This window comes from Filicampus tigris, chromosome 7, assembly GCF_054856515.1.
Source record: "Filicampus tigris isolate MCC_2025a chromosome 7, RoL_Ftig_1.0, whole genome shotgun sequence".
Classification (NCBI taxonomy): domain Eukaryota; kingdom Metazoa; phylum Chordata; class Actinopteri; order Syngnathiformes; family Syngnathidae; genus Filicampus; species Filicampus tigris.
The window spans coordinates 18,282,288-18,306,528 of NC_141223.1; the positions used below are offsets into that span (position 1 = coordinate 18,282,288).

The following is a 24,241-nucleotide window of genomic DNA, read 5'->3' on the forward strand; positions in this document are numbered from 1 at the left end:
CCAGTGGTTCATGCACACCATTACAAGGCGCACGCGTTCTCTAATCAACACTGTTGAAGAATGCGTTGTCACAGTTCAATTTCACATAGCTTTAGAATTCAACAGTTTGGAAATATTTTAGGACATTTTTACAAGTCAGAACCATCCACTATTAAGGATTATTCACGTATATTTCTTTTAATAGACACATAGTGAGACAAACTAATGAAGGAAATGGGAAATCCACTGTATTATTTAAAAACGGAGAAAAAAAATGAAAATGATTCGTATTCGAAAATGTATATTTAATTAATAATAATAATAATGGAACACAATGTGCCTATATATACTGTGTATATATATATATATGTGTGTACTATTTTATTAATTTAATTAAATGAAGAAAATTTAAAGAATATATAACATTATACATATATATATATATATATATATATATATATATATATATATATATATATATATATTCGGTGTGAAAGAAGATGGGGTGCTTCCTAACTGGATTACAGCGAAAGGCGTAATACACCCTGAAGATCACCTGTCAATCACAGGCCTGTCTCTATTAGTCTTCGGTGTATTTAACACACTACTGTACATGTTTTTTGAAAGTGGGAGTAATTCAATGTAGGAGTCCTGATAGCTAACAATATACACATTTTCGTTATAAACAGCCAGTTAGTGTTCAAAGTGCACTGACCTTTGCTTGAATAAACACACGAGCTCATGTCCAATCACATCGGACACCGTGTCACTGTCAAGCAATATTTGCACGACCCAGTCACACAAAGCAAGATTAACAGAGGTCAAAGTTTCTGATCAAATAATCTGTCTCTGTTTTTCATCAGTTTTGTTTTTCTTTCTGCGTTGGCCTAAACACTGGTCAACTATTAGTTTGAATTAGAAAAGCCATTACAATAACAATGTTCTTAATACTTAAGATAGCTTTCCTCTCCATTGTATTTTTTCCTATCCATTTCACCCCATCCCTTTCTCTGGACTTGCATCTGAGATATTTTTTGGTCTCAAGGGCCAACACATTCCTCCACTCAAATGTTGTGCAATCCCTGACAGTCCCAGTTCCTCCACCCCGTCTAATTCCAATGAATGCTCAGTCGGGAATGCTGTCCAAGCTTCCTGGCCGATTGAACTTGGTGCCCATCCAGACCATCTAGCAATTCCGAGGCCTTGATTCTGCAGTATAGCCACACATTCTTTAAAGTAAACAAAGAGAGTAGATAAGTCATAAAATGATAACTCTAACCATCTATGAGTATTCATCTAATCAAATTCTGGAAGATTTGCAAAATAATCAGGCGAGCAGCACAGTATGGAAGCGGTTAAACATCTGCCTCACAATAGATAGGTTCTGTAATCAAATCTTGGCTTGGGGTCCTTCTTTGTAGAGTTTGCATGATCTTGTGAATCCTCTCGCCCAACTGGGATAGGTTCCACCTCACCCGTGAGCCAAATATAAGGACAATCGCTATCGAAAATGGTTCACGGTTACAATGATTATTGAATTAAAGTAAGTAGTACCTTTACCACTTACACTTATGGGTCATTTCTAGGTATTTGTGGCTTTTCTGTCCCACTTTTAATATTTTGCTTAAAGATCATAAAATTATTCATTGTGAAAACATTTAATCATAGATTGTGGTCTTACTTCAAACATGAACACACAGAAAAATAAGGCCTATATAATATCTCAGTACTTGACTTGTTTTTTGGGCGCATATGACCGAAGAGACATACTTGCAATTTAAATGTAAATGAATAGAAATGCACCATCATTATTATTGACGGATTTACCTAATGTTTCTCTAAATATAAATGTATGTCAAAGGAAACAGTCATTTTTATTGATTTATTTATTTGAATATAATTTACTTTGTATGTCCAATATTGCTTTCCAACGTGTTTGTCTGTGGTGGTTTTGCCCTCTATAGCAAAAAAAAACAAATTCCCATGAATCCATATTGTGTATGTGACATCATATGTATGTGACTTGAGTGTAAACTTTCTGTCTGCCTTTTGTGTGTGGGGGGGGGGCGTGTGTGTGTAAATGTAGGATCTTAACCTTTTTTCCTCTCTTTTTTCCTCATACTTCTGTTTGAAATGTTGTTTGTAATTCTTATTTATGATATATTGTATCTATTTTAATGTATTGTTTATCTATGTTAATGTATGTATTGTTCGTGCATTGCTGTGTGTTTATTTTCTTTGTTACATTGTGATAAACACTCAATAAACCATGTTGTTGTTTTTGCTCTCTATAAATAAAGATGGATTGGACTGGTATTGTACGTTCTATTCTTAAATCTCCCCATGTTAGGCTAAATTATGATGAAAGTAAACTACAATTTTAAAAAACACACAATCTTAATGTAGGGGGGACCCCCCACCCATGTCTGTTTGGTCCCTTGTTTTGGTTATTTTTATCTTTTTTGGGGTGCTTGAGCCCAACCAATACCAGTTCCTTGAGGTTTAACATGTCATCTGTCTGATAAAATGTTAAGTCACCAACAGCCAGGAATGACCCCTTGACACTAGTCATGGACCTGCTAACAAATCTGCTGCAAAGCAGAAAAGGCAGTGCTTAGCTGAGCTGTGTGGCTCATTTTGATATTGCTCATCCTTATTAATTAATTAATTAAAAAAAATCATTACTTTTGCAATTTTACCCCTTGTGCACTTTGTGTAAATATTAAATAAGATATTGAAAAGAGGAGTCTGGTTAAGTATCATGTGATCTTGGCACGAGAAAAGTCATTACGGACGGATGCTGGTTTTTGAAGTTTTAAATCACTCGCAGATCGCACTAAACGCGCTTGTGAGAACTACCCTCCCCAGCATGCAACGCGATTTAACTTTCCCCCACTTCCTGTTAGCTCGGAAAAGATAGCGGGCGAGTAGTTGGAAGAATTACATATGTATTGGAATAAACGCGCTGCATAGTATTCCACGAACGCATCTTGCTTGAGTTTATAAGGTCCTAAAGTTAGGAGACGAACATGGTAAATATGCCGCGGATTAATATAATACATTTCTTATAGTTTTGTTGCCTGTCACTGCTAGCATGCTTACCATTTAGCAACATAGCCGCTTGGCTAAATCGATAGAGGCACATGATATAATACAGTACTATTCGAACAAGGCAATTCAACCATTATCTTAGAAGCAATGTAATATCAACTTGTGAAAATGAGTGCTATGGATTGGTTCATACTCGCTTATACTTAGCTCTCGCAAACAGCAAGTGTACGTTTGAATGAAATCGGTCTTCTATGCTCCACCAGGCGTCAAAGCAACAATGATCGATGGCATTACATTGTGATATATTGCTGCATTCCTCCCGGTCTAATGTTTTGTCCATTTTAGATCCGCTTCATTCTGATCCAGAATCGAGCCGGAAAAACACGACTCGCCAAATGGTACATGCAGTTTGACGACGACGAGAAGCAGAAGTTGATCGAGGAGGTACACGCAGTGGTGACTGTCAGAGATGCCAAGCACACTAACTTTGTGGAGGTGAGTTCATTACTAATAAGCACTATAATCATATTGAAAGCAGCAATTTGCAGACTTCATCCATTACACATCGACAAAACTTTGAAAACAAAAAATACACATTTTCTTTCCTGTGTCTCGTGAAGGTTTTTTTGGGGCTACTCCTTATTTCCCACCACTTTGCTTTCTTTAACTATTTTATCACGTTTTGGAGTCTGTGACACTTAGATACTCTCATTTTTAAAATACAACACCTATTTTTAGTTGGGCACTTTGTATACATCATACTGAACAGTTAGCTTCTCTGTTGTCATCTTGAGAAGTTTACTACTCTGCCAGGCCTGCCTATCGGACCTATGCTGGAATCTTCCGTCATGTGGCTGTTAGTTTTCAGGCCGGCCAGGCGGCCATCAGCTGGTGGCCAAGCTAGTTACTCCTCAGCTAACATAGTAAGGCTGAACGATTTTAAGAAAAAAATTGTATTGTGATTTTTCTGACAGATATTGTGAATTCGATTTTCTTCAAATGAATGCATTTACAATATATGTTTACAAATATGATAACAAATGACATCATACCTTCAAATACATTAAAGCTCTTACTTCAATAATGGAGTGGAAAGATGTCAAAATCATAATGGGAATATTTCTGATTGGGTTATTTAAATGTGAAAAGGTAAATATTTCCTGTTAAAAATGGTCAGAAAGTATCATATTCATTCTTCTGTCATCTTATTTTCATTCAAAATTGAAGAATATGAAACCAGACGCTAAAAGTGATATCTAAATTGTGGGAATACTTGACAGTGCATTCAGACACATTTATAGCACAATATTAAAATTAGCTTAAACCCTTTTTCAGGAACTCAGATGCCATTGATGTTTGCACTCTTATGGCTTATAAACATTGACTAATCGAATGCTGGACAATGAATTTTAACCAATCTGTTCCTTGAAGAATTGTTGTATCAGGGAAATGGGGTTCGCGCACCCGAAGCTGATGTTTAATCCCACCTTAGTTTTTGTAAATCCTATTTCTTCTATTAAATAGTCAAAGACAAGTTCAGTGTATCAGAATGTTTTTGGAGACAAAATCATCTACTAACATTACAAGAACTGGGGAGAAGGAATTCCAGGTTGATATTTTGCCCATATGAGGGTGCAGGGCAGTCCCTGGACCTGGTTTAGAGAATTCCTTGTCGCACAAAAATGTCAGGAAAAGCCTACTAGGATATCTGAACTTTATTTGGGGTAATCACAGGCACCTTACATGGTGGTAGGTGTGTGCTGACTCCATGTAATATGAGTTTGAATGTAATTGGTTAATTCCCGAACACAGCCAATGTCCACAGTTTATAAGAGGGTGTGCACAGTTGTGCAACCTCACATCTTAATTTATAGTTGCATTCCCTCAAAAAGATTTTTTTATTCCTCAGTTGAGTTGTACGGGTTATAGATCCCATTAATGGTGGGGAAAGTTTTGAGATGGTTCATCCTGGTCTCTTTTTTTTCTATGACTAAAACCTGGCATTTGTACAGGTGTGACTTTTTCCATCCATTGCATTCTTGTCAAACTATAGCTCTTCAAAAACACATTAAGACCAAATACTTAAGGCTAACAAATGATGTTTCCACAGTTCCGAAACTTCAAAATCATCTACCGACGCTACGCTGGACTCTACTTCTGTATTTGTGTTGACGTGACTGATAATAACCTGGCATATCTTGAGGGAATCCACAACTTTGTAGAGGTAAGAAACACATGCACTCAGCATGGTGTTATATACAGTAGAGCTACTCAGTAAGTCAACTATGATGATTTAGTTCTTATGCTCTGATTGTGTTCCGGAATGTCTGTTAATCATTAACATGACCGTTCTCTTGGCTGCTGCACCTCATCACATTCTTGTGGGAAGTGCCTTGTTGATAGATGTATTAGATATGCTATTAACTATTATTTGTACAGGACTCATTATGCTGATTTTGTGGTTTGTACATCCTGTAGTTGATTTTATTAAGGTTTTTAATCAAACTAAACACATCCATACACTATCATCATTGACAATCGCGAGTTTCTCTCCAGAGCTGTTGCAGTACCAAGACTGACCCCTGAGAGGCAGCTTGGAGCCAGAGGAGATCCAGACAAGGGCCGAATGATTTATCGATTTGGGACCAAAATCGCGATCTCTAGATAACGCGATTTCAAGATTCTCAAACCTGTGTTTTTTTCTAAAGGGCTGTTATCTCCCACGCTCACCAATCAGCGGCGTGCTACTGTGGACAGGTCACAGTAATCGGCTCCGACGTTGTCAAAAAAAAAAAAAAAAGGCATTGCGTCCACGTCACACTCCCGCTGTCACCCACACTCCTGAAAGTAATTTCTTTTGCGGCTGCTTGGCAGTGCTAGCCGATAAGCTTCTTGGCAAGCTTCGCAGCAGCGCAGACCTTATTTATATTTTATGTAAGTCCGTGCGCAGCAACAGCAGGGAGCTGCGAGATGCTTATCCTTTCCTCCGTGGTGACAAATAAACTATCCTTCCTAAAAAGTAGCCCTTTCACTGAGAAGGCGAACGAGGAGTCGCTAAGCATACTGATTGCAGAGTCGGGAAAGACCCAAAATAAGTGCTTAGGTGTTCGGTATACTTTTCACAGAGGTCTGGCTAGAACCGCGTTTCGTCCAAAGAGCCGCCAGATATATAAAGAATAGTACCTGTAAGAAGATTAAGGCAGCGAAGGCGCGCTCACTGTTCATCCGCATTTGTCACTTCCTGTTCTTGCCCCGTGCGCTGATTCGCTAGCCAACAGACAATCAGAGATGCCAAATGTCACGACTCATGACGCCGATTCAGCATGCTGAAACGCCCACCAGACGCTTCTTGACGAGGTCCGATGTTACGATGGTCTTTGCTACATCAATCAGACGGCGCAATCAGGTGCCCCGACGCCTCGCGACGTCGCATTGGAGTATCCGGGCCTTTAAACAAAGCAGTCTTTGCTATGCTACATTAGCATCATGGAGTCAAGCCGCCTCTTCTCCAGCTATCCATCACTCAGATCACACATGATCCTCCCAAGTAATCACGTGCTTATATTTTTTAATTTTTTTAAACATACCGTTGTCTTTGATCCAAGTGATAAGCATCTGCTGGTAAATAATTTGATGCCAACTGGGTTAAACATTGTAGACGTGTTGGGAGGCATGAGGGGCAATGTTCGTGATCCGTGTGACTGAATATTTATTCATAGATTTGAGTTCTGAAGCTACGGGTGGAAGCATATTCCATAATACACAAGCACCAATGATTTGACTATGAACTCACAATACTTTAATGTTTGTCTCTGCCCCAAGGTGCTCAATGAGTACTTCCACAACGTGTGTGAACTGGACCTTGTCTTCAACTTCTACAAGGTAAGCACCACGACAGAACAGTTAACAAAATGCACAAGACAATGAGCATGTTTCGTTCCTCTATGTAATTAACACCTCGGAAGGTCAAGGCGAGAATGCTTAGCAACAAACAACACCCACAGCTGCTGTTGCTGTTCCAATTACTTCATGTTTTAAACCCGCATATTAATTTAACACTTGCCATGTTTTGTTGGGGAGGGGTGGGGGGGTTCTGAATAATAACGAAGCCCAGAAGTGTTTGGGCAATGAGTTTTTTTTTTTCTTTCTTTTGTTCGTACACCAGCACAATAAATTTACAATAAAATAGTCAACAACAATTTTCAAGTGCTTCGTAGCAGTTTGACAATTGATGTGATTGTTGTCACATTAATTTTCTCTTACTTGGTCTTGTCAGTACGTGAAAAGCATGCTCTATTGGGTTGAGACCATTCATCATAGGAGATACATTCCAGACCCATAAGTTAAAAAAAAACTGTGATATTGGGCTTTATGAAAAAGCAAAAACCCTTTGAAAAAGTTTGACCTCTCCTGCATGCTTTAATAGCATTTAAAAGTGACACGTCAGTGAATGCCTGCCAAAGCACCTCTAAGAAGAAACTGACAATCTGGTGATGTCTACGGGCTCCAGACTTCAGTCAGTTATTGAGGATTTTCATTCAGATCTATTTTTCAGTTGTTCAAATACTTTTGAGTCACCTGCAAATTGACTAACAGCACGTACATAAAATGGCTACAATCCTATAGTTTTGGTGACATCTCTTAAATTAAAGCTGAAGGCCTGCACTTGAACCTCATCACGTTCATTTCAACTTAATTGTGCTGCCTCACAGCGAAAAAATTAAAAACAGCCCTTCGCTGTCCAAATACTTAAGGCCTTACTCATGTGTTAGGTCATTTGGTGGTTATTTTAAAATATGACAACTTGACATATTGTCATTTGGTAAGGCAACGTTCCAGGACGCTCAAGTCTTTATACAAGTAAGGAAGGAGATAATGTCACGTCTACTTTCAGTCCGTGGTTTGTGGTAGTCAGACTATTTTTGTCTTGCAATTGCCCTCGCGGCTGATCTACTCTATGTCTGAAAGCCGTCTGCCCTTTTAACCGAGCCGTGTCTCCCTCCAGGTGTACACGGTGGTGGACGAGATGTTCCTCGCCGGCGAGATCAGGGAGACCAGTCAGACCAAGGTCCTCAAGCAGCTCCTCATGCTGCAGTCGCTCGAATAGCAAGAAACGTGTTCCTGGCTTCTCTCCTGTGGATGAAGGGGAAGGTCCTAAACCTTGAAATTCTTCGTGATATTTTGGCTGTGCCGCACTGCTCGTGACCCCCAATATGAAAATTGAATTTGGGAAGTGAAGTGAGTCATCTCTTCCGGTCACATTCGAACAGTGTGGTCACATTGAGCTCCCCCAATTAACCTTCATCTCAGAGCACTACTGTCATGAACAAGCACCATTATAATCAGTGTATCTAGCCCCTAAGTGATTTTTAAAACCTGCCACTGCTGTCATATCAAACTCGTCATGGGCATTTTACATGTGGCTCACCATTAAGTTTAATTAAGAGGCCCTTCAGAGTGGCTCGAATGAGCATACCCTGTACGAGTGTGCGATGACAACGTGTCGTGCCACAAGATGGCCGCCTCATTACAATGGCATTTCAAATAATGTAGTCTACTACTCTTCATGACGTGGTGCTTGTCACGTTTTATAAAACAGTACTGTGATGTGTGAGTAGTGTGGTTCGTGCATATGTATAATTGTATCTTAAAATAGTTATGTTGACTATAAAATGAAGCATTCATTCCAGAGCACACTACACGTTCGCTTCAAACAGTATTTAGTCATTTGATAAATACCACTTACTTATGGGCTTCATGAAACCAACAATAAAAGCCACTTTGCTTGTGAAACCACCTCTCAGCCTAACATTGACCATATTCAAAGGTGGTTCCTGATGTTTTTTGTATTTTCTTTGTATTTTTTTTGGTGTGTGTGTATATCAATTGGTTAAATGTGTACTGCGTCCCTTTAGTTTTCATCCAAGTGGGCTGATGGTCTTTTTTTAATGCAGTATTGTCTTCCATCTTAAATACATGTCCCATTAAGTGTAAATAAAAAAATGAGAACAATTTTAGCCTCTAATTGTCTATTTTTAATTTTATGTCACGTGCCTACCTAGGCCGGTTATTCTGCATTATAACAGAACCTTCGCTTTGATACGATGAAGACACACTTATCTTATTACAAACGGGAGACCAGGGGGCCGAGCTCGACCCGTTACTCAGTAAGCTGCGACATTTCTGGACCGTCATTTTTATTGCACCAAAGCGGTAATGTCGCTGGTTGAGACGAAACATACTGAAGAAAATACTGAAAAATACAGATACCTGTTAAGAGTATGGAGGACCAAAACTGCCAAAATAAAAAAAAAAGTGAAACTAAAACCAAATATAAAAAAAGTATAATTGAAATAAATAAAATAAAATGTAAATAAATGATATTTAACTGTATATATTCATTTTTGTATTTCCACATTTATTTTGCTATTTATTTTTAATTTTTAAAAATATTTTTTGAATTGGTTTTTATTTTGTATTACATAGTTTTGGTTGTTCTTATTTCCACTTTTTTTTTTTTTCAATTAAATTTTTTATTTGCACTTTTATTTATTTTTAATTTTCGCAGATTTGGTTCGACAACGCAGAAGGCAATGTTATTTAAATTAGGGGGCGGTCCAAAGTGTGTCTTGGGTTCGGTTGAGGTATTCGCCTCTTGGTTGATCGACATTTCAGTGCAGAAATCAACTAGGTAAGCTTGGCCTGCTAGAAAGCCACAGCTAAAAGTCTTGTGTCTTGGCGGTAAATGTGGATGGTCGCACGGGCAGGCAGCAGAAGGCTCGCGGCCTCCGCTTGCCGCCTACTTGCGGCGGCGGTTCGATGGTGGAAGAAGACGTTAGCGGCTCACCTAGCCACGCAAGGTCGTAAGAAATATGGAGGTCGATCAACCAATAGGTGAATAATGCAACACACTTTAGACCACCCCCTCATTTGAATAACATTTCTTTGTGTAAGCATGAAATGCAGAATAGATTTTATTCAAATGAGAAGGCGGTCCTGAGTGTGGATTGGGTTATTAAGTATTCTGCTATTGGGTAGGTTGATGGTGCTTGCTGCACTGACATATTGATCAACCAATAGGCGAATACAGTACTTCAACCCAAGACCCACTTAGGACCGCCTCCTCATTTGAATAACATTTCCTTCTGCACAGCAGGCCTGAACTGTCAAAATAAAAAATGAGTGAAAATAAAAAACATTGAAAAAAAAAAAAAAAAAAAAAAATATATATATATATATATATATATATATATATATATATGACAAAATAAAAGTAAAAATAAATGCAAAAAAACACAATTAAATGTGAAAAATAGCAAAACAAAATGTGGAAATACAAAAATAAATATATAGAGAGTTACATATCACTTTATATTTTTTTTCAATTATTATTTTTTTAATATTAGGTTTTATCCTTTATTTTGGCAGTTTTGGTCCTCCATATTAGAGGAGCTGATAGGCTTAATTAGCATGCGTTGTTTTGTCATGACGTTTCAGGGTAAAAACTATGTGCAGAAACAAAGGCAGATTCGGAATCTGCGCAACAAAAAAAAAAGGAGAAAAAAGTATACTAGCATCTGTGATTAAATTAAAAAAAAATGTTGACCAGTGTAATTTACTTGACATCAACTGCTGGCAGGCCGGAAACATTGATGTCAAAATATATCTGGGCTCAAATAACGCTGCTGCCAGGATTAGTAGAGTAATGACGTAATAGTGTGAAACCCGGTGACTTACCGCCGCCTAGTGGCAGACTGTCAGTATCACAATTTCCTCATGCAATCGAATCATGAGATCACCACGACAGCCTGGCCAAGATCAATAAATCAGTCGATAGATCCACTCCAGCTACATAAAACCACTCAGGCTGTAATAGAACTGAGTCAAGGGCATAAATCAAGACGATAGGGGCACCGTGGCGGCCATTTACTGTTCACCATGCGAGCCCAGTGATATTATAACCTCGCTCCGTTGCTTCTTAAATGCAAACTGCTCCACAGTGGAAGGTGATGCGAAGCCATCGTTACATTTCAGGGCGTGCCAAAACCCATTGAGATTTATTTGTGGGACTTTAAAAAGGAAGCCCACTATGTGGTCAGAGACATCGAATGACAAGGTGTTGGGTTTCCACTGGAAAAAGACAAGCAGATTTACTGGGGATTGCATAATAATTACAATCATTGAGTAACATTCACCCTTTAAAGGAAAAATAGTATTTACAACATACATGTACAGTTTGATTTAAGATTATGTGGCATTTGTTACCAAGTAACGACTGAGTGGAAATGCAGACTGGATGACATCTGAAAATACCGGCATGTTTAACACAAACTTTTCCAAGAAAAAAAAAATCATCACACTCAGTTGTTCCGTAGTAAGAAATTATGACATGTATAGTTAAAATATTTATTACAGATTACAGTTTCAAGTCAAATGAAAATGTACAATTCTATAGTTACAGCATATAAACAAGACATCTGAAAAGTAAAAGTGCACTTGCAGAGGGAAGGAGATGAGGCCACACTGAAAAGAAAAATACAAGGGAAAAAAAAGTACATCCATTCATTATCCGACAGACATCGATTCTCTGAATGTGTGACATCACTAGTTTTGCATGCGTCTTCCTTACGCCACAACACTTAACTTACACTTCCTTACACTTAAAAGTAGAATGACTGACCAAAATTCTACTACCTTTGGACATATGCGACGTGGGATTCTAGTTAAGGTAAGCCATTTTAAAAAATAAAAAGAAAAACTTCCGTATTTTAAGTGAACGTTTCATCCAACCGGAACACGTTCTCAACAACACGGTGCGTTCGGAAATTCACGCTCACGACCAACCACTCGAAGAGTGCGTGTGTGTGTTTGGAGTGGCAGAGTGCGCTCCCCTCCCATTAATTCCTTTTTTTCTGAACAGTCTGAGTGAAACAGTGCATGCTTGGAATGTATTTCCAAACGCACCCACGATTAGTTGAACCGGTATTTTGGGGTGAGTCCAGGCTCTCCTGATCTTGGTCTCGGTTTTTGTCAAACAAATTTTCCCAAAAATGTGACTTGTACTCCTGAGAAACTCACATTTCTTTCCTCGTAACATTATGACTTTAATCTCACAAGAACTGCTTTTCTTGTCAGTGTGACCCTAATACTCCTTCATACAGAAGTAGACAAACTATTAGAGCAGAGCTGGGCATTTTATTAACATTTTCCAGTCTGTTTATCGCCTTCCGCGTGCTTCCGCCATCCGTCTATTCGCCTTTTTGTCCGGCGGGACCAAATAGTAATCGCCTATTGGCCGGTCCGCCTATCATGTTAAACGGGCTTCGCTTAGCGTTTCCGTCTACCCTGAACGATATTTGAAACTGTCAAAAGCCTCGGGCCGCGGCCAACGGGAAATGGAAGCCTCACCGCGAAAATAGACGAATACATAGACGGGGTTAAAAATGGGGTTCCGACTATGCTCAGTCCGACTATTTCCCGTCTATCATTTATTGCCTACAAAATGGGCGTCCGTCATAGGCGGATAGACGGACCAGTCCGTCACAGAATGCCCAGCTCTGTTGATCAGAATAATGAAAACAATTTCTTCATATACTGTACATTTATAGATGTACATATGGATATATAATTTCCCATTTGCATGATTCACCATGTCTTTGCTCCAAGTGTGCCGGCCTGCTCAGGCAAGATGATAAAGTGTGTATGTGTGAGAACACAAACCCACGAGAGGAGATGACATTATAACACGTTTGTTGGTATTGGGTCACTCTGACCTCGAGGAGACGTTTTTGGTTTTCTCACTCTCACGGCCTCGGCAGCCCGACAAAGCTTGCTCGCTGCGGTGCAGAGAAGAAGGAAAGTCCCCGTTGCTCTCTCAATAACACGTGGGCGAGCTCCGAGCTTCTCATGTACTTGGTGAGGGAAAGTGAAAAACTACTCCGGAGGTTCAAAACATGCTTGCTCATACTTGAGCATTTTGAGGGAAATGTGGCTTCCTGTGACGTCTGGAGACCGCATGTGCTTGATGAGCGTGACTTGGGGGGTCCGTTAGTACAACTTCAACTTGGGCCAGCTGGAGCACGAGCTTTAACTTTGTGCTTTTAAGCAAGGCGTGGGCAACAGACAGATTCAAAATAACACCAATCTACTCTAATATGGATTGAAACAAGGCCAATACTCCCTTGTTATAAAAGTGCAATTTGACGCCAAAACTTTTAGTTATGGATAAGCTTTGCGACGGCGTCATACATCTCTCCTATTTAAATACAGTAGTTCCATTTTGAAAAAGAGTCAACGAATGTGAAAGTGCTGAAAAGAGGGCACATCCAGCAATGCGTCAACAACAACTTATAAACCAAAGGATGTGCAAATTTCAGCTGTGTGTAACTAAAAAACAATGAGAAGCACATGAACTAAAAAAAAAAAATATATATGAAAAAAATATGAATACGACAGCCCATACAAACAACCCTTGACTTGTCCATATCTGGTAAAGGCTGAAGACCATCCCAGTGTGTCCTCTCGCATAAATACGCCTTACCAGAAGTCAAGGCTCAGGAGTTGCAGAGGTCTCCGTGAGCACTCGTCCAGGTGCTCAGAGGTGTGCGAGAGACACCCCAAAACATCTGGAGCTGACGCACACAGAAGAGAATAAGACTTAAAAACAAATCCGCTGGCTCCAACACAATGGTTTGATAAGGACTCGCTGACCTGTGCGGGACGTTGTGTGTACTGGATGAGGAGGAGTGCAGAACCCTAGCAACTACACTGCTGCTTGTTCTGTGTGGTGCTGCCTCGCGGCTGTCGCAGCTGCCTCAGCGAAGCGTCTCCGTACTGGATGCCCGAGCCCATCCTCTCTGGATCCAACTCGCCTGGGGAGGGATGTGTAAATCAGTGACCAGCACAGAAAGATCAACAGTGGCAAATTTGCTCACTAAAGAAATTAGCGCGCATATATATATATATATATATATATATATATATATATATATATATCATACATATACATATATACAAATATATATAGCCATCACTGGGGGCACAGTTGCTCAGAGCTCAGGTAACAACCAATCACAGCTCACCTGTTTTCTTAAACCTAAACTTCAATTGAAAAAACAAGCCATGGATTCAACTCACACAAACAGCCCCTCAGCCCTTTCAAACACAGGCACACACCTACACGCGCACGCACGCACCCACACCCACAATCATTTACATTGTTGTTGTTCTGACAGATATGTTTATTTCGTCTTGAGAGCGACTTGCTGCTCAAGCGCCGCTTGGATTTAGAACTATACGAGAGCAGTCATTTTTACGCACGTCATTTTGATTGCACTCACACAATGACTTCACCAACTAAAAAGATTATTACTCACTGCTTGAGTGTCTTATAAGGGCATTTTGTTTATTAAAATCCTGTTGTGGTTATATTTTAATGTAAATTGTGTCAGATAAATGAATGAGAAACAGTTGGTGCAACGCTGCGGCTCTCAATCGCGCTGCATGCTTCCTGCTGTTATAAAATACATCTGCAAACAGCATATTATTTTGTATTTATTATTTTTCTAAAACGCTGCAATATTGTTTTGTGAGTATATATTTATATTGTGCTTAAGTATTTATTCCTTTTTTATTTGGTTTGGTACGGCGGCGAAGAAAAAACGAGAGAGGGAGGTGAATTAGAGCGGGGCTGTTCATGTTCACGTCTGAATACGAAGACGGAACAAAACTCTGTCCTGCCGTGTCAGTTCTCGTTAGCAAGGAAGACACCAGAAGAAATACAAAAAGTCCAACCTATATTGGAACCCGCCATACCGCGGCCTCCGAAGATAAAGAAAGAACGACTTTTAAGTGTTACATTACCAACGCGTACGTCGCGACTATCACCGCGGGGCAGGGGAACTCAGCCGCTCACCCGTGCATGTGTCAGCTGAGCAATTCATCCTCATCGTCAATATTTTGAAGCAGAAGTAACGCCTCCTCTACTCTGAAGTTTTTTTTTTAAATATACATGTATAGATCATGGTGACCAGCAGCCTTTATCAATGAAGCCACTGGTTGCTGTGGAAACCTTAATCATGAGATCAAAAAAATTGACGGCATCAAAAGGGGGTTGAATTAACGCCGAGAATTACGCGCTAAATTGACAGCCCTAATATATATATATACATATATAAAAACACGCAAATCCTAAACGGATCAATATTTTTTGTATCCGTGAAAACAGTGCATCTGATTATAATTTGTCCATGTAAATGTAGCCAGTGTCCTCTTCCGCCATGTTGAGGGCTATCAGTGCGCCTCTCGCATGTGGCATTTAAAGGAAATGAGAGGAGCCGTTTCAATTAGTGGCGAAACAAGTCGCTGCACCGGCTTGCATGAGTGTGCGCAAATACCAACATTTAATTTAGTCAACAACCAAAAAAAAGATTTACACTGCGCCTCGCCGCGCCATTATACTTGCACTGGTCACAAAAATAGAGCCCTGAGTTTCTTTGTCGGTGGGCAAACTTCAATTCAGCAGGTGATGTTTCCCCCACTGCATACAACAGATGAGTACCCGAGTCAATCTTGTTGAGGATGGTGCGAGCGCACTTAAGGAAGCCCTCTTCCACATTCTCTCCTGTCAGAGCGCTGGTTTCCAAGAACATCAGCTCTGTGCAAACAGTCGAGAAAGCACAATGAAGAAGCATGGAGACAAGAAGGTGACAGAGCAGTACAAGAGTGTTTGAGTTACCGTTCTCCTGAGCGAAGCGCGACGCCTCCAGGAAGGTGACCTCTCGCTCGGCTTCCAGGTCTTTCTTGTTGCCACACAGGATGATGACGATGTTGGGGCTCGCTAGTGTGCGTGCGTCTGTCAGCCAGTTGGTCAGAGCGTTGTACGTCTCTCGGCTGGAGGACAGGACACAGGGACACATGGACAACAGAAATAACTGGCGCCACCACCACCACACTTCACTGTAGGTATGATGTTCTTTTAGTGATGAGCGTTGTTGTTGTTTTTTTTTAATCAAACATACTTTTGGAATCAGGACCAAAAGGTTAAACCCAGGTTTCATTTGACAATACATTTTTCGACCGGTGTTTGGGAGATTTTGTTATGGTCCAATTTATTTAGCTATATTCAAATCACAAAATCTGCCAAAATTGAGAGGTTGAGTGGATTTTCAACACCTGTATTCACACGCCATTCTCTGGCAACGACATCATCCAAATTTGTACTGAGCGCTTGTAAATCAGAGTGTGATGACAAACGAGCCGTGCATTTTCCACTTTAACTCTATTATTACCTTTCTGCTGTATACTATTATTGTGTGGATTTAATCGATAATAGATTACAGTACAAATGGACGAATTCAAGTGACTTTTAAACGCATTTAGAGGGACCTTCGTGGATTGTTGTCGCATCTGTCAGGCGCTGTAGTTGAAAATACCAGAGCCTGAGTCTTTTCAATGTAATAACATTTTTATAAATTTATTTATCCAAGATATTTTGTCATTCTACATTTCAATGCAGATCCTTCAGAATTGAAAGATAATAGCATTTTAAAAGGATGTACATTTATTAAACTGTATTTGCTCTAACATCATCAGTATCTCAGTGTCATTTAAAAAACAACAACAAATTATACTATCATTTATTGTGATAGTTTCTGGCTAAATATATCATCCTCAAAAATGTGTTTTTGTGTCTATACGTAATTATTTATTGGAAGCCTGTCACGGCTATACGTAATTATTTATTGGAAGCCTGTCACGGCTTCCAATAAATAATTACGCATGACACCACTGCGATCGTCACACTTTTTCTGTTCCAAACTGACCCCTGTCCCCAATCAGAGCGGGGGAAATGTCATGTGGCCCTCACAGGAAAAAGTTTGGGGACCCCTGCTGTACAGTAAAGTACAATTGACCAAAATAAACACATAAGAAATCACTTTGTTGAGATTGTGTGACTGCTTGGTAATCATTTTTAAAAAAGCTTTAAAACATTTTATTCTGACAACACCCTCTCCAAAAAATGGACAAAAATATTTTACCTGGTAATATCATAGACTAGAAGTGCTCCGGCTGCTCCGCGATAGTAGCTGCGCGTCACAGAACTGTGAAGCCATACAGCAACGTTTGATTCAATTCTGGAATGTTCAACATACGTTCTGCAAAAATATGTCCGAAAATTGAAACTGTGAGAAGTTACCGGAAGCGCTCCTGGCCGGCAGTGTCCCATATCTGCAGTTTGACTGTCTTCCCAGCGACATTGACCACCCTGGAACCAAACTCTACACCGATGGTGTGGTTGGAGTCCTGTTTAACTGCAGTCACAAAAGTATTCATTTAAAACAATGCTTATCAATGTGGTTGTTTCATATTTTTGAGGGGTCTGAAGTCACTGAATAACCTTCAATAACACAATGTGCATTAAAAAAGAAATCTCACATTTGCTCTCAATGAACTGATGGAGGAGGCAGGATTTCCCCGTCCCGGCGCTGCCAATCACCAAGAACTTAAAGAGAAAGTCTGAAAGCAGAAGAGAGGGGGGGATCAATGCTAAGCAAATGTCAGAGGACAACCCGAACCGGCTGCACTTGGAGATTCAGAGACAATCCTTTTAATCTCATCAAGATCCTACTCTCACAGCTCCTGGCAGGCCCTAATTTAACCTCCTAATCACTGCACACACACAACACGGGCGCTTGCTGCATTGGAAAGTAAAGCAGCAGAACTTAGCACATGTTTGGCATTAGAGCTGTTAAATATGGCTTTGGGTGACTGCGCCAGCGCCGTGACCAGCTGTTTGTACAGATGTTGTTGTTGTTGTTGTTGCGGAGGAGGACAAGCCGGATGGCTCTGAAGACACCAAGCTGCCAGCATGCATGCAGATGACATTCAAGAAGCTTTTGTGTGCTGTGATGCTTGAATAGACCAAAATATTCAGTAAAAAGACACCTCTAAAGCACCAAAACCCGGAAGTTGAACTGTTGCCATGCTAGACATCAGCATGTCGTGTAGGAGTGCAATGATTACAGTAATCTAATAATTCAGGGCTCCAGACTAACTTTTTTTTTTTTTAAGTAGCACAGTGGCCCTTAAACCTGAAATTTTAGAGGGGGAAGTTGGAAATTTAGGGGCTCACACTGTGGTTTGATTTGCAAAGTAAATTTTCAATCCAGTCACTCTCACTATATTACTGACAAATGCGGTGAAGTGTGGTGAGGAATCTTGTCAGCAACAAAAATATGAAAGAATAATAAAAAAATGATACAAAAAAACTCCAGCAAATTTACTGGTTGCAGAGGTGCAAGTAGACAAAACATTTTGTCTCAAATGTTAAGAGCAAAATACCACCATTTAAAGGCATTCTGGAGCCTTATAAGTAGAATAACAGCCAGCCAACTCTACACTCTCATTCGCTGACACCCATGTCACTCACCAGGACAAGCCCCACCTTTTAAAGCTACCCATCCACACTTTGTCACAGGTACAACAGTAGAATGTGAAGATAGGGACCCCATGTGGACAAAAATCTGTTCTAATCCGCTCAATAATGCAAAATTTATCTATTTGTCGATTAATTGATGGGATAATTGATAGAGTACTTAATTCTAAAAATATTCCTTTGGATCAGGGTTAGGGTAGTTTTAGATAGCTTTTCGAATCCCAGCCTATGTGGAGTTTGCGTGTTCTTCCCATGGGTTTTCTACAAGTGCATCAGCAAGCAAGATTCATTGAAGATTCAAAATTGTCAACAGGTGTGAAGGTCTAATAGTTTGTCTACTTCTGTATGCAAGAGTATTAGGGTCACACTGACAAGAAAAACATTAGCTGTGAGAATAAAGTCTTGATGTTTTAAGAAAAGTGAGCAAGAATCAAGTTAAGCGTGAATGCTCGTTTGCCTATTTTGGACTCTGTGATTGTCCAGCGCCCAGTCATGGTTTACACCGCCTCCCATCCAAAGTAATTTGGGATAGGCTCCAGATTAACATGACCTATAGAAAATAGATGGAAATTTCTCCTACAGTGGTTCTTTTTACATTCCTACGGCATTTAAGGATGTTAAAATATTACTTTAAAATAGAGATGCACTGAGTGATTGGCCGGGATCGGGAGCGATTTCCGTAATTTGGGCTGATCGGTGACCGGTGATCGGCCGACCTCTTAAAATAAAAACGATCTTCTTCACTGATCTCCCTGCACAGAGGTCTGAAAAGGTTAGCCAGTTTCCTCTTCTATGAAACAACTAAAGCTTTTCATTTTTATTTGTGGGAACTATGTACTTCATGTGCAGTTAACATAACACGTTTGTATTGTTTTACAGGTATTGGTTCAATGTTTTACAATAAACATTGAACATTGAAGGTATAAACCTTTGGTTATGAAAAAAAAATCTTGATCGGAAAATCTGGCAGGTCAGGCCTTTTAAAGATACTAAATTAAAATTGTGCAGTGAAGCAAGTGCACACGTGTGTGTGTGTGTGTGTGTGTGTGTGTGTGTGCGCATGTGGCTGTAAAAGAATAACCAATACGGTGACTGTGAATCCCACATTTGTTATTGTTCAAACCTTCCTTGGTGAAGCTTCTTGCTTGAGTCTGAAATTAAAAGCAACATCACGCGCTAACTGAATCCATCCATCCGTTTTCTATAGTGCTTGTTCTAATTAGGGTCGCGGGGAACCGGACCTTATCCCGGCTGACTTTGAGCGAGAGGTGGGTACAACCTGAATTGGTTGTCGGACAACCACAGGGCACATTCACACTCACACCGATGGACAATTTAAGAATATTGAATGAACGTTAACATGTTTTTGTTAGGTGGACAAAAATGTATTATCCCACACAAGCATGGGAAGAACAATTCAATTCCCCAATTCCAAATGAGATTCAATCCCAGATCTCCGGATAATGTGGCAGACGTGCAAACCACAGACCTACGCTACTAGCCCAATGGTCAACATCTGTTATGCAAAGGATGAGACTGTCTACTGGAGCGTAAAACTTTTACTTAAGGCACCTCCTTTGGTAAACACACACCTAAGATGCAGAGGGATATTCCTGCAAAGCAGGTTAAGGGAACATTTTGAGGTACCCTGAGGTCAGGGAAAGACTAAATTATTAGTCAAAGAGCAAGACAAATTCCAACTCAGTCATTTGAAATGGGATAGTTTTTTTGTTTGTTTTATCATTTGAATCAACAATGTTTTGACACATGAACTATTACTATCTACAAATGACCAGGCCCATTTGTCCATTTAAAAAAATTGCCCTGGAGCACAAAAGATTTGTTTAGCCAACCCCCCACCCCCACCAAGTCAGATTCAACGTCATTTTAGCTTCCAAATGTGATGTGGATGGCACAGATAACCCATCACTGCTCCTGCTGATAAATGTCTCTCTGTTGACTGAGTAAAATTCAAATTTGACTCTTTTTATTTATTGATTTATTTTTTTAATTTTGTACAGTTTTCAAGTTCATCACGTGAGGTCAATTCGGAACTCAGGTTTAACTGAAGAGCACGTTGAACCTGCATGCTGGAATATTACCCAGGTGTTGTTTGGTGTTGGTTAAATTAGCAGCAGACAGCGAAGGAACGATGGCACAGATGTGCATTCACTTTCTGTTTTTCTTCCGCTGTGACAACACAACTGACAGAATCAAAACGCTTAGTTTCTCAAAGCTTGCCTCAGCTTTTTAGAGTATCCCCATACGTCGTCAATGTAGTCCCTTGTACAGGTTGACAATCATGCTGTCAGTGTGAAACCAACATGCCGACGCTGCCATTTTAACAGCAGCCCACCAGGATGTTGTTACATCACAAGACGACATTAACAGCAGTGCCAAATAGGAGGGAATTTGACTAATATGTCTTGGATAAATGTAAGAAAACACACTAAATTAAATCAATACATTACGCTGATTGTATTTTAACCAGTTATGAGGATAATGCACAATGGCATATTCTTACCAGGTGTAACATTGGCTACACAAGCATCATCTAATCCAATACAAAACATGTTGCCGATACAAAATAATGAGTTGTAGTTTTGATTGACACAGTCAGATCGGTATTCAGAGATATTATAATGTGATCATTTATTATAATAAATAATGTATTTATAAAAAGTACAATTAAAAGTAATAAAAACTAATGATGCGTTTAAAGTATTGTTTTTTTAAGTCTACTCATCTGCGAAAAAAATTAAGCAAAAATAAATGTAAAAAAAAAAAAAAATAATAATAATAATTTTAGCCACACTACAGTTCTGTACCCACTTTGTGCAAGTTCGGCAACTGCCCCTCACTGAAATGGATGATTAGAGACAAGTCAGGGATCAATAAATGTCTATTAAAGCCAGACCATTAGAACATAATGAATACTGCACGCTGGGGTACTGTTTCATACAAGCGACGAACACATGGACACCACTGAAAGTTATATCGTCGCTGTCCTGTAAAAAACACTTATGTCCATTGTTTTTTCATTTTTTTTATTTTTAGGTGAATGGGGTTTTTGTGTTACAGACATTGCATTAATGTGAACATTTTTAAAATGTCCAAAATTGGACATACATGTCTTTCACAGGGCAGTGACGATATGCAACTATAGGCTCCATTTTTTTCTGACAACTAAACTACAGTAGTAGCTCGACTTACGATAAACATGACTAACCAGTAATGAATTCTTTTAGAAACTCTGCTAGCTTAATGCTAACACACAATGGGAAACACTATAGTTGAGCTAACAAAACTAGCATCAATGTTGCAGTAGTAGTTTGAAACCTTTAAACAACGTGACATAATTACAAGTAGTAGCAGCAGCAGCAGCACATGCAGACAGAGCATACAATAATACTCAAACGATATAAAATGTTCAACGTGTTGTGCTGTATTTATTTTAAGTCTATGCACTTTACAGTATTCCTGGAAAAGTAGTTATACAACTACCAGATATTTTCAATAGTATTTGGCCACTGGATAATTGTTTTACTTTCATTAATCTATTCATTTAATTGTGTGTTCTATATAAAATATGTATTTGATAAATAAATGGCGAAAAGATCACAGAAAACTACCATTAGTTTCATGAAATTTTTGGGAAAACTACTGTATCACGATATACATTTGGATAGATCAATGGGGGTAGGGAGTTAACCCCAACTTTTCAAAGGAAATCTTTACTGGTGGTACATCCCGCTTATTCAACAATTTTTAGGGTTTAAAAAAATGTAAATGAAATTGAATGGGCATCAGTTATTCATAATTTTCGCTATTTATGGGCTGGCCTGGTCCCTATCCCCCACGAACGGCTGTTTTTTTTTCACTCATAAATTTTAAGTACATTTTACAAGGCGATTTTTTGAGTAACTTTTATTTGAGGAACGAACCCACAACCTTCAGGTTGGGAGATGGCCACTCTACCACCTGAGCCATGCCACTCCTACTATGTGTTCGTAAATTGCATTGACATTGCGAATGTCTCCAAAGGAAGTTTGTTTTTGCAACAAGAAAAAACACAAATTATTAGCGTTTGCCAACCATTTAGCGAACGTTTTGCAAACATTTGTGACCTTCAACGAACCTTGATGTGAACGCAAATTTTGCTACCTTCGCCAACAGTCGCAAATGTTCACTGATCAGTGGGATAGGAGCTTTATTTACAAACGGGGTCACAGGACCAATTAAGTTTGTTAGTTGAAGTACCACTGTGTATAGATGTATGTACCTGAATGTATTTCATTACACAAGGAGTCAATCTATTAAACTAATGCATGAAATCATGACGCACAAACTGTATAATTCTTTACATTCTATTCAATTATGTTTTCAATGTGTTGTTTCATATTGTAGAGTGCTGCTTTTCATATTCAAACAAATAATTTTATAGGTGGCTGGAAGGAATTAATGGTATTTCCATTCATTTCACACCTATACCAAGTAAAGGCACCACTGTCAGGCATTCATGTGCAAGTACAAAAATAAATAAATAAATAAATAAATAAATAAATAAATAAAAGAGCTGCCCAACTTCCTGATGCAGCAGGCCGTATTACCACCAAGGTTAGCTTCAAGTTATGTACCAATATACTACAGTGAGGACATTATAGCAAATTCTAGTCACATTACATTAATTTTAAGGAGCTCAGTGTCTGTCCCCTCATCATTCATGTACGGACATGTCACCTCAAGTTTGACTAACTTTCACCTGCCAAATGTAGCGCCGCCAGTGTTACGGAAGCAGAGTGTGTATCGTAAGGCAGGTGGAAGGATAGAAAGACCAACACACATGAAAAATGTGTCTTTAAGTAAGTCAGTGCCGTTCAGACATGATTAATTAATTACCATTGTGAGATCGCCAGGTAACGTGTAAGCTAGCTAGTTAGCCGAGAGGCTAAGCGCCTGACACATCACAGCTGAGCTGTACATTCGCGGCTTCCGCAGCCAATTAAAAACAAAACCAACATACCGTACGTCTCGGACATGTTGGTCCCCCTCGAGTCACTCGGAGCGTTTTCACAGTTGACTCGGAACGACAGTCGTTTTTTTATTTTTTTTTTAATACCGTCTGAGCTGCTTCGCTTCGGCCACAGCCAACTGAGCCAAGCTAGACCCCGGAGCTACGTGATGACGTCATGCGTCACCAGAATTGTTAACTTCATGGTCTGTTGGAATTCAAACAATCACCTGTACCTTCATTCAAAGGTAGACATTTGAAGTAATCCAACTTGCAAATGATCATTCCTTCGCTTTAACTGCTCCTCTGAGAGGGGCCAAAGGGATAAATCACCAAATTTCCCAAATTCTATTTGAGCTGAAACACAGTGGCGGTAAATAATAGCAAAAGCCGAGCTGGGCATTTAGCTAAAAATTGAACGCCTTATCCGTCATCCGTCTGCAGCGTGGGGACCTTTCCGTCGTCCGTCATTCGCCTTTTTAGTACTTTTAGAAAATAGTATCGTCTAAAGGCCAGTCCGCGCCTAATTTTAAACGGGCGTCTAAACTTTCACACCTTTCTTGTGTCAACCTTGAATGTATCAGCAGCCGAACGTTAATTCATCTTAATTGCTGCCATAGCGGCAGTGGTTTTAATCTGTTATCTGCATCTGATAATGGCTGCATGCCTATGGACAATTCTGACCTTACGTCAAAATGATGTAACAAGTCAAGATGGCGGTCAAGTCGTTGAAAACAAACTCTTAGCTCATTGAAAAGCATTGA

General features: G+C 39.6%; 2 protein-coding genes across 2 annotated transcripts; one reads left to right on the plus strand and one right to left on the minus strand.

The window, feature by feature from the left end:
• The first annotated feature begins 2,838 nt into the window (after positions 1–2,838).
• Positions 2,839–9,042, plus strand: ap2s1 (adaptor related protein complex 2 subunit sigma 1). The gene is made up of 5 exons (XM_086035030.1): positions 2,839–3,011; positions 3,376–3,525; positions 5,141–5,254; positions 6,853–6,912; positions 8,036–9,042. Exons 1-5 carry the CDS (start codon positions 3,009–3,011, stop codon positions 8,135–8,137), a joined length of 429 nt encoding a protein of 142 aa, XP_085891156.1. The 5' UTR covers positions 2,839–3,008; the 3' UTR covers positions 8,138–9,042.
• Positions 9,043–11,149: 2,107 nt separating this feature from the next.
• On the minus strand, positions 11,150–23,673 carry rab4b (RAB4B, member RAS oncogene family). Its single transcript, XM_086036341.1, has 8 exons — positions 23,490–23,673; positions 17,467–17,547; positions 17,228–17,342; positions 17,070–17,132; positions 15,767–15,921; positions 15,590–15,685; positions 13,741–13,901; positions 11,150–13,661 (listed from the first exon to the last, which is right to left on the minus strand). Exons 1-7 carry the CDS (start codon positions 23,503–23,505, stop codon positions 13,786–13,788), a joined length of 642 nt encoding a protein of 213 aa, XP_085892467.1. The 5' UTR covers positions 23,506–23,673; the 3' UTR covers positions 11,150–13,661; positions 13,741–13,785.
• Positions 23,674–24,241: the final 568 nt, after the last annotated feature.

Bases quoted from the DNA above. Each gene is read 5' to 3' on its own strand.
- ap2s1 (XM_086035030.1), top strand. The intron at 3,526-5,140 runs GTGAGTTCATTA...ATGTTTCCACAG, and splicing joins AGCACACTAACTTTGTGGAG to TTCCGAAACTTCAAAATCAT. The intron at 6,913-8,035 runs GTAAGCACCACG...GTCTCCCTCCAG, and splicing joins TTGTCTTCAACTTCTACAAG to GTGTACACGGTGGTGGACGA.
- rab4b (XM_086036341.1), bottom strand. The intron at 17,343-17,466 runs GTGAGATTTCTT...TTGTGACTGCAG, and splicing joins TCAGTTCATTGAGAGCAAAT to TTAAACAGGACTCCAACCAC. The intron at 15,922-17,069 runs GTAAAATATTTT...CCTGTCCTCCAG, and splicing joins CTAGTCTATGATATTACCAG to CCGAGAGACGTACAACGCTC.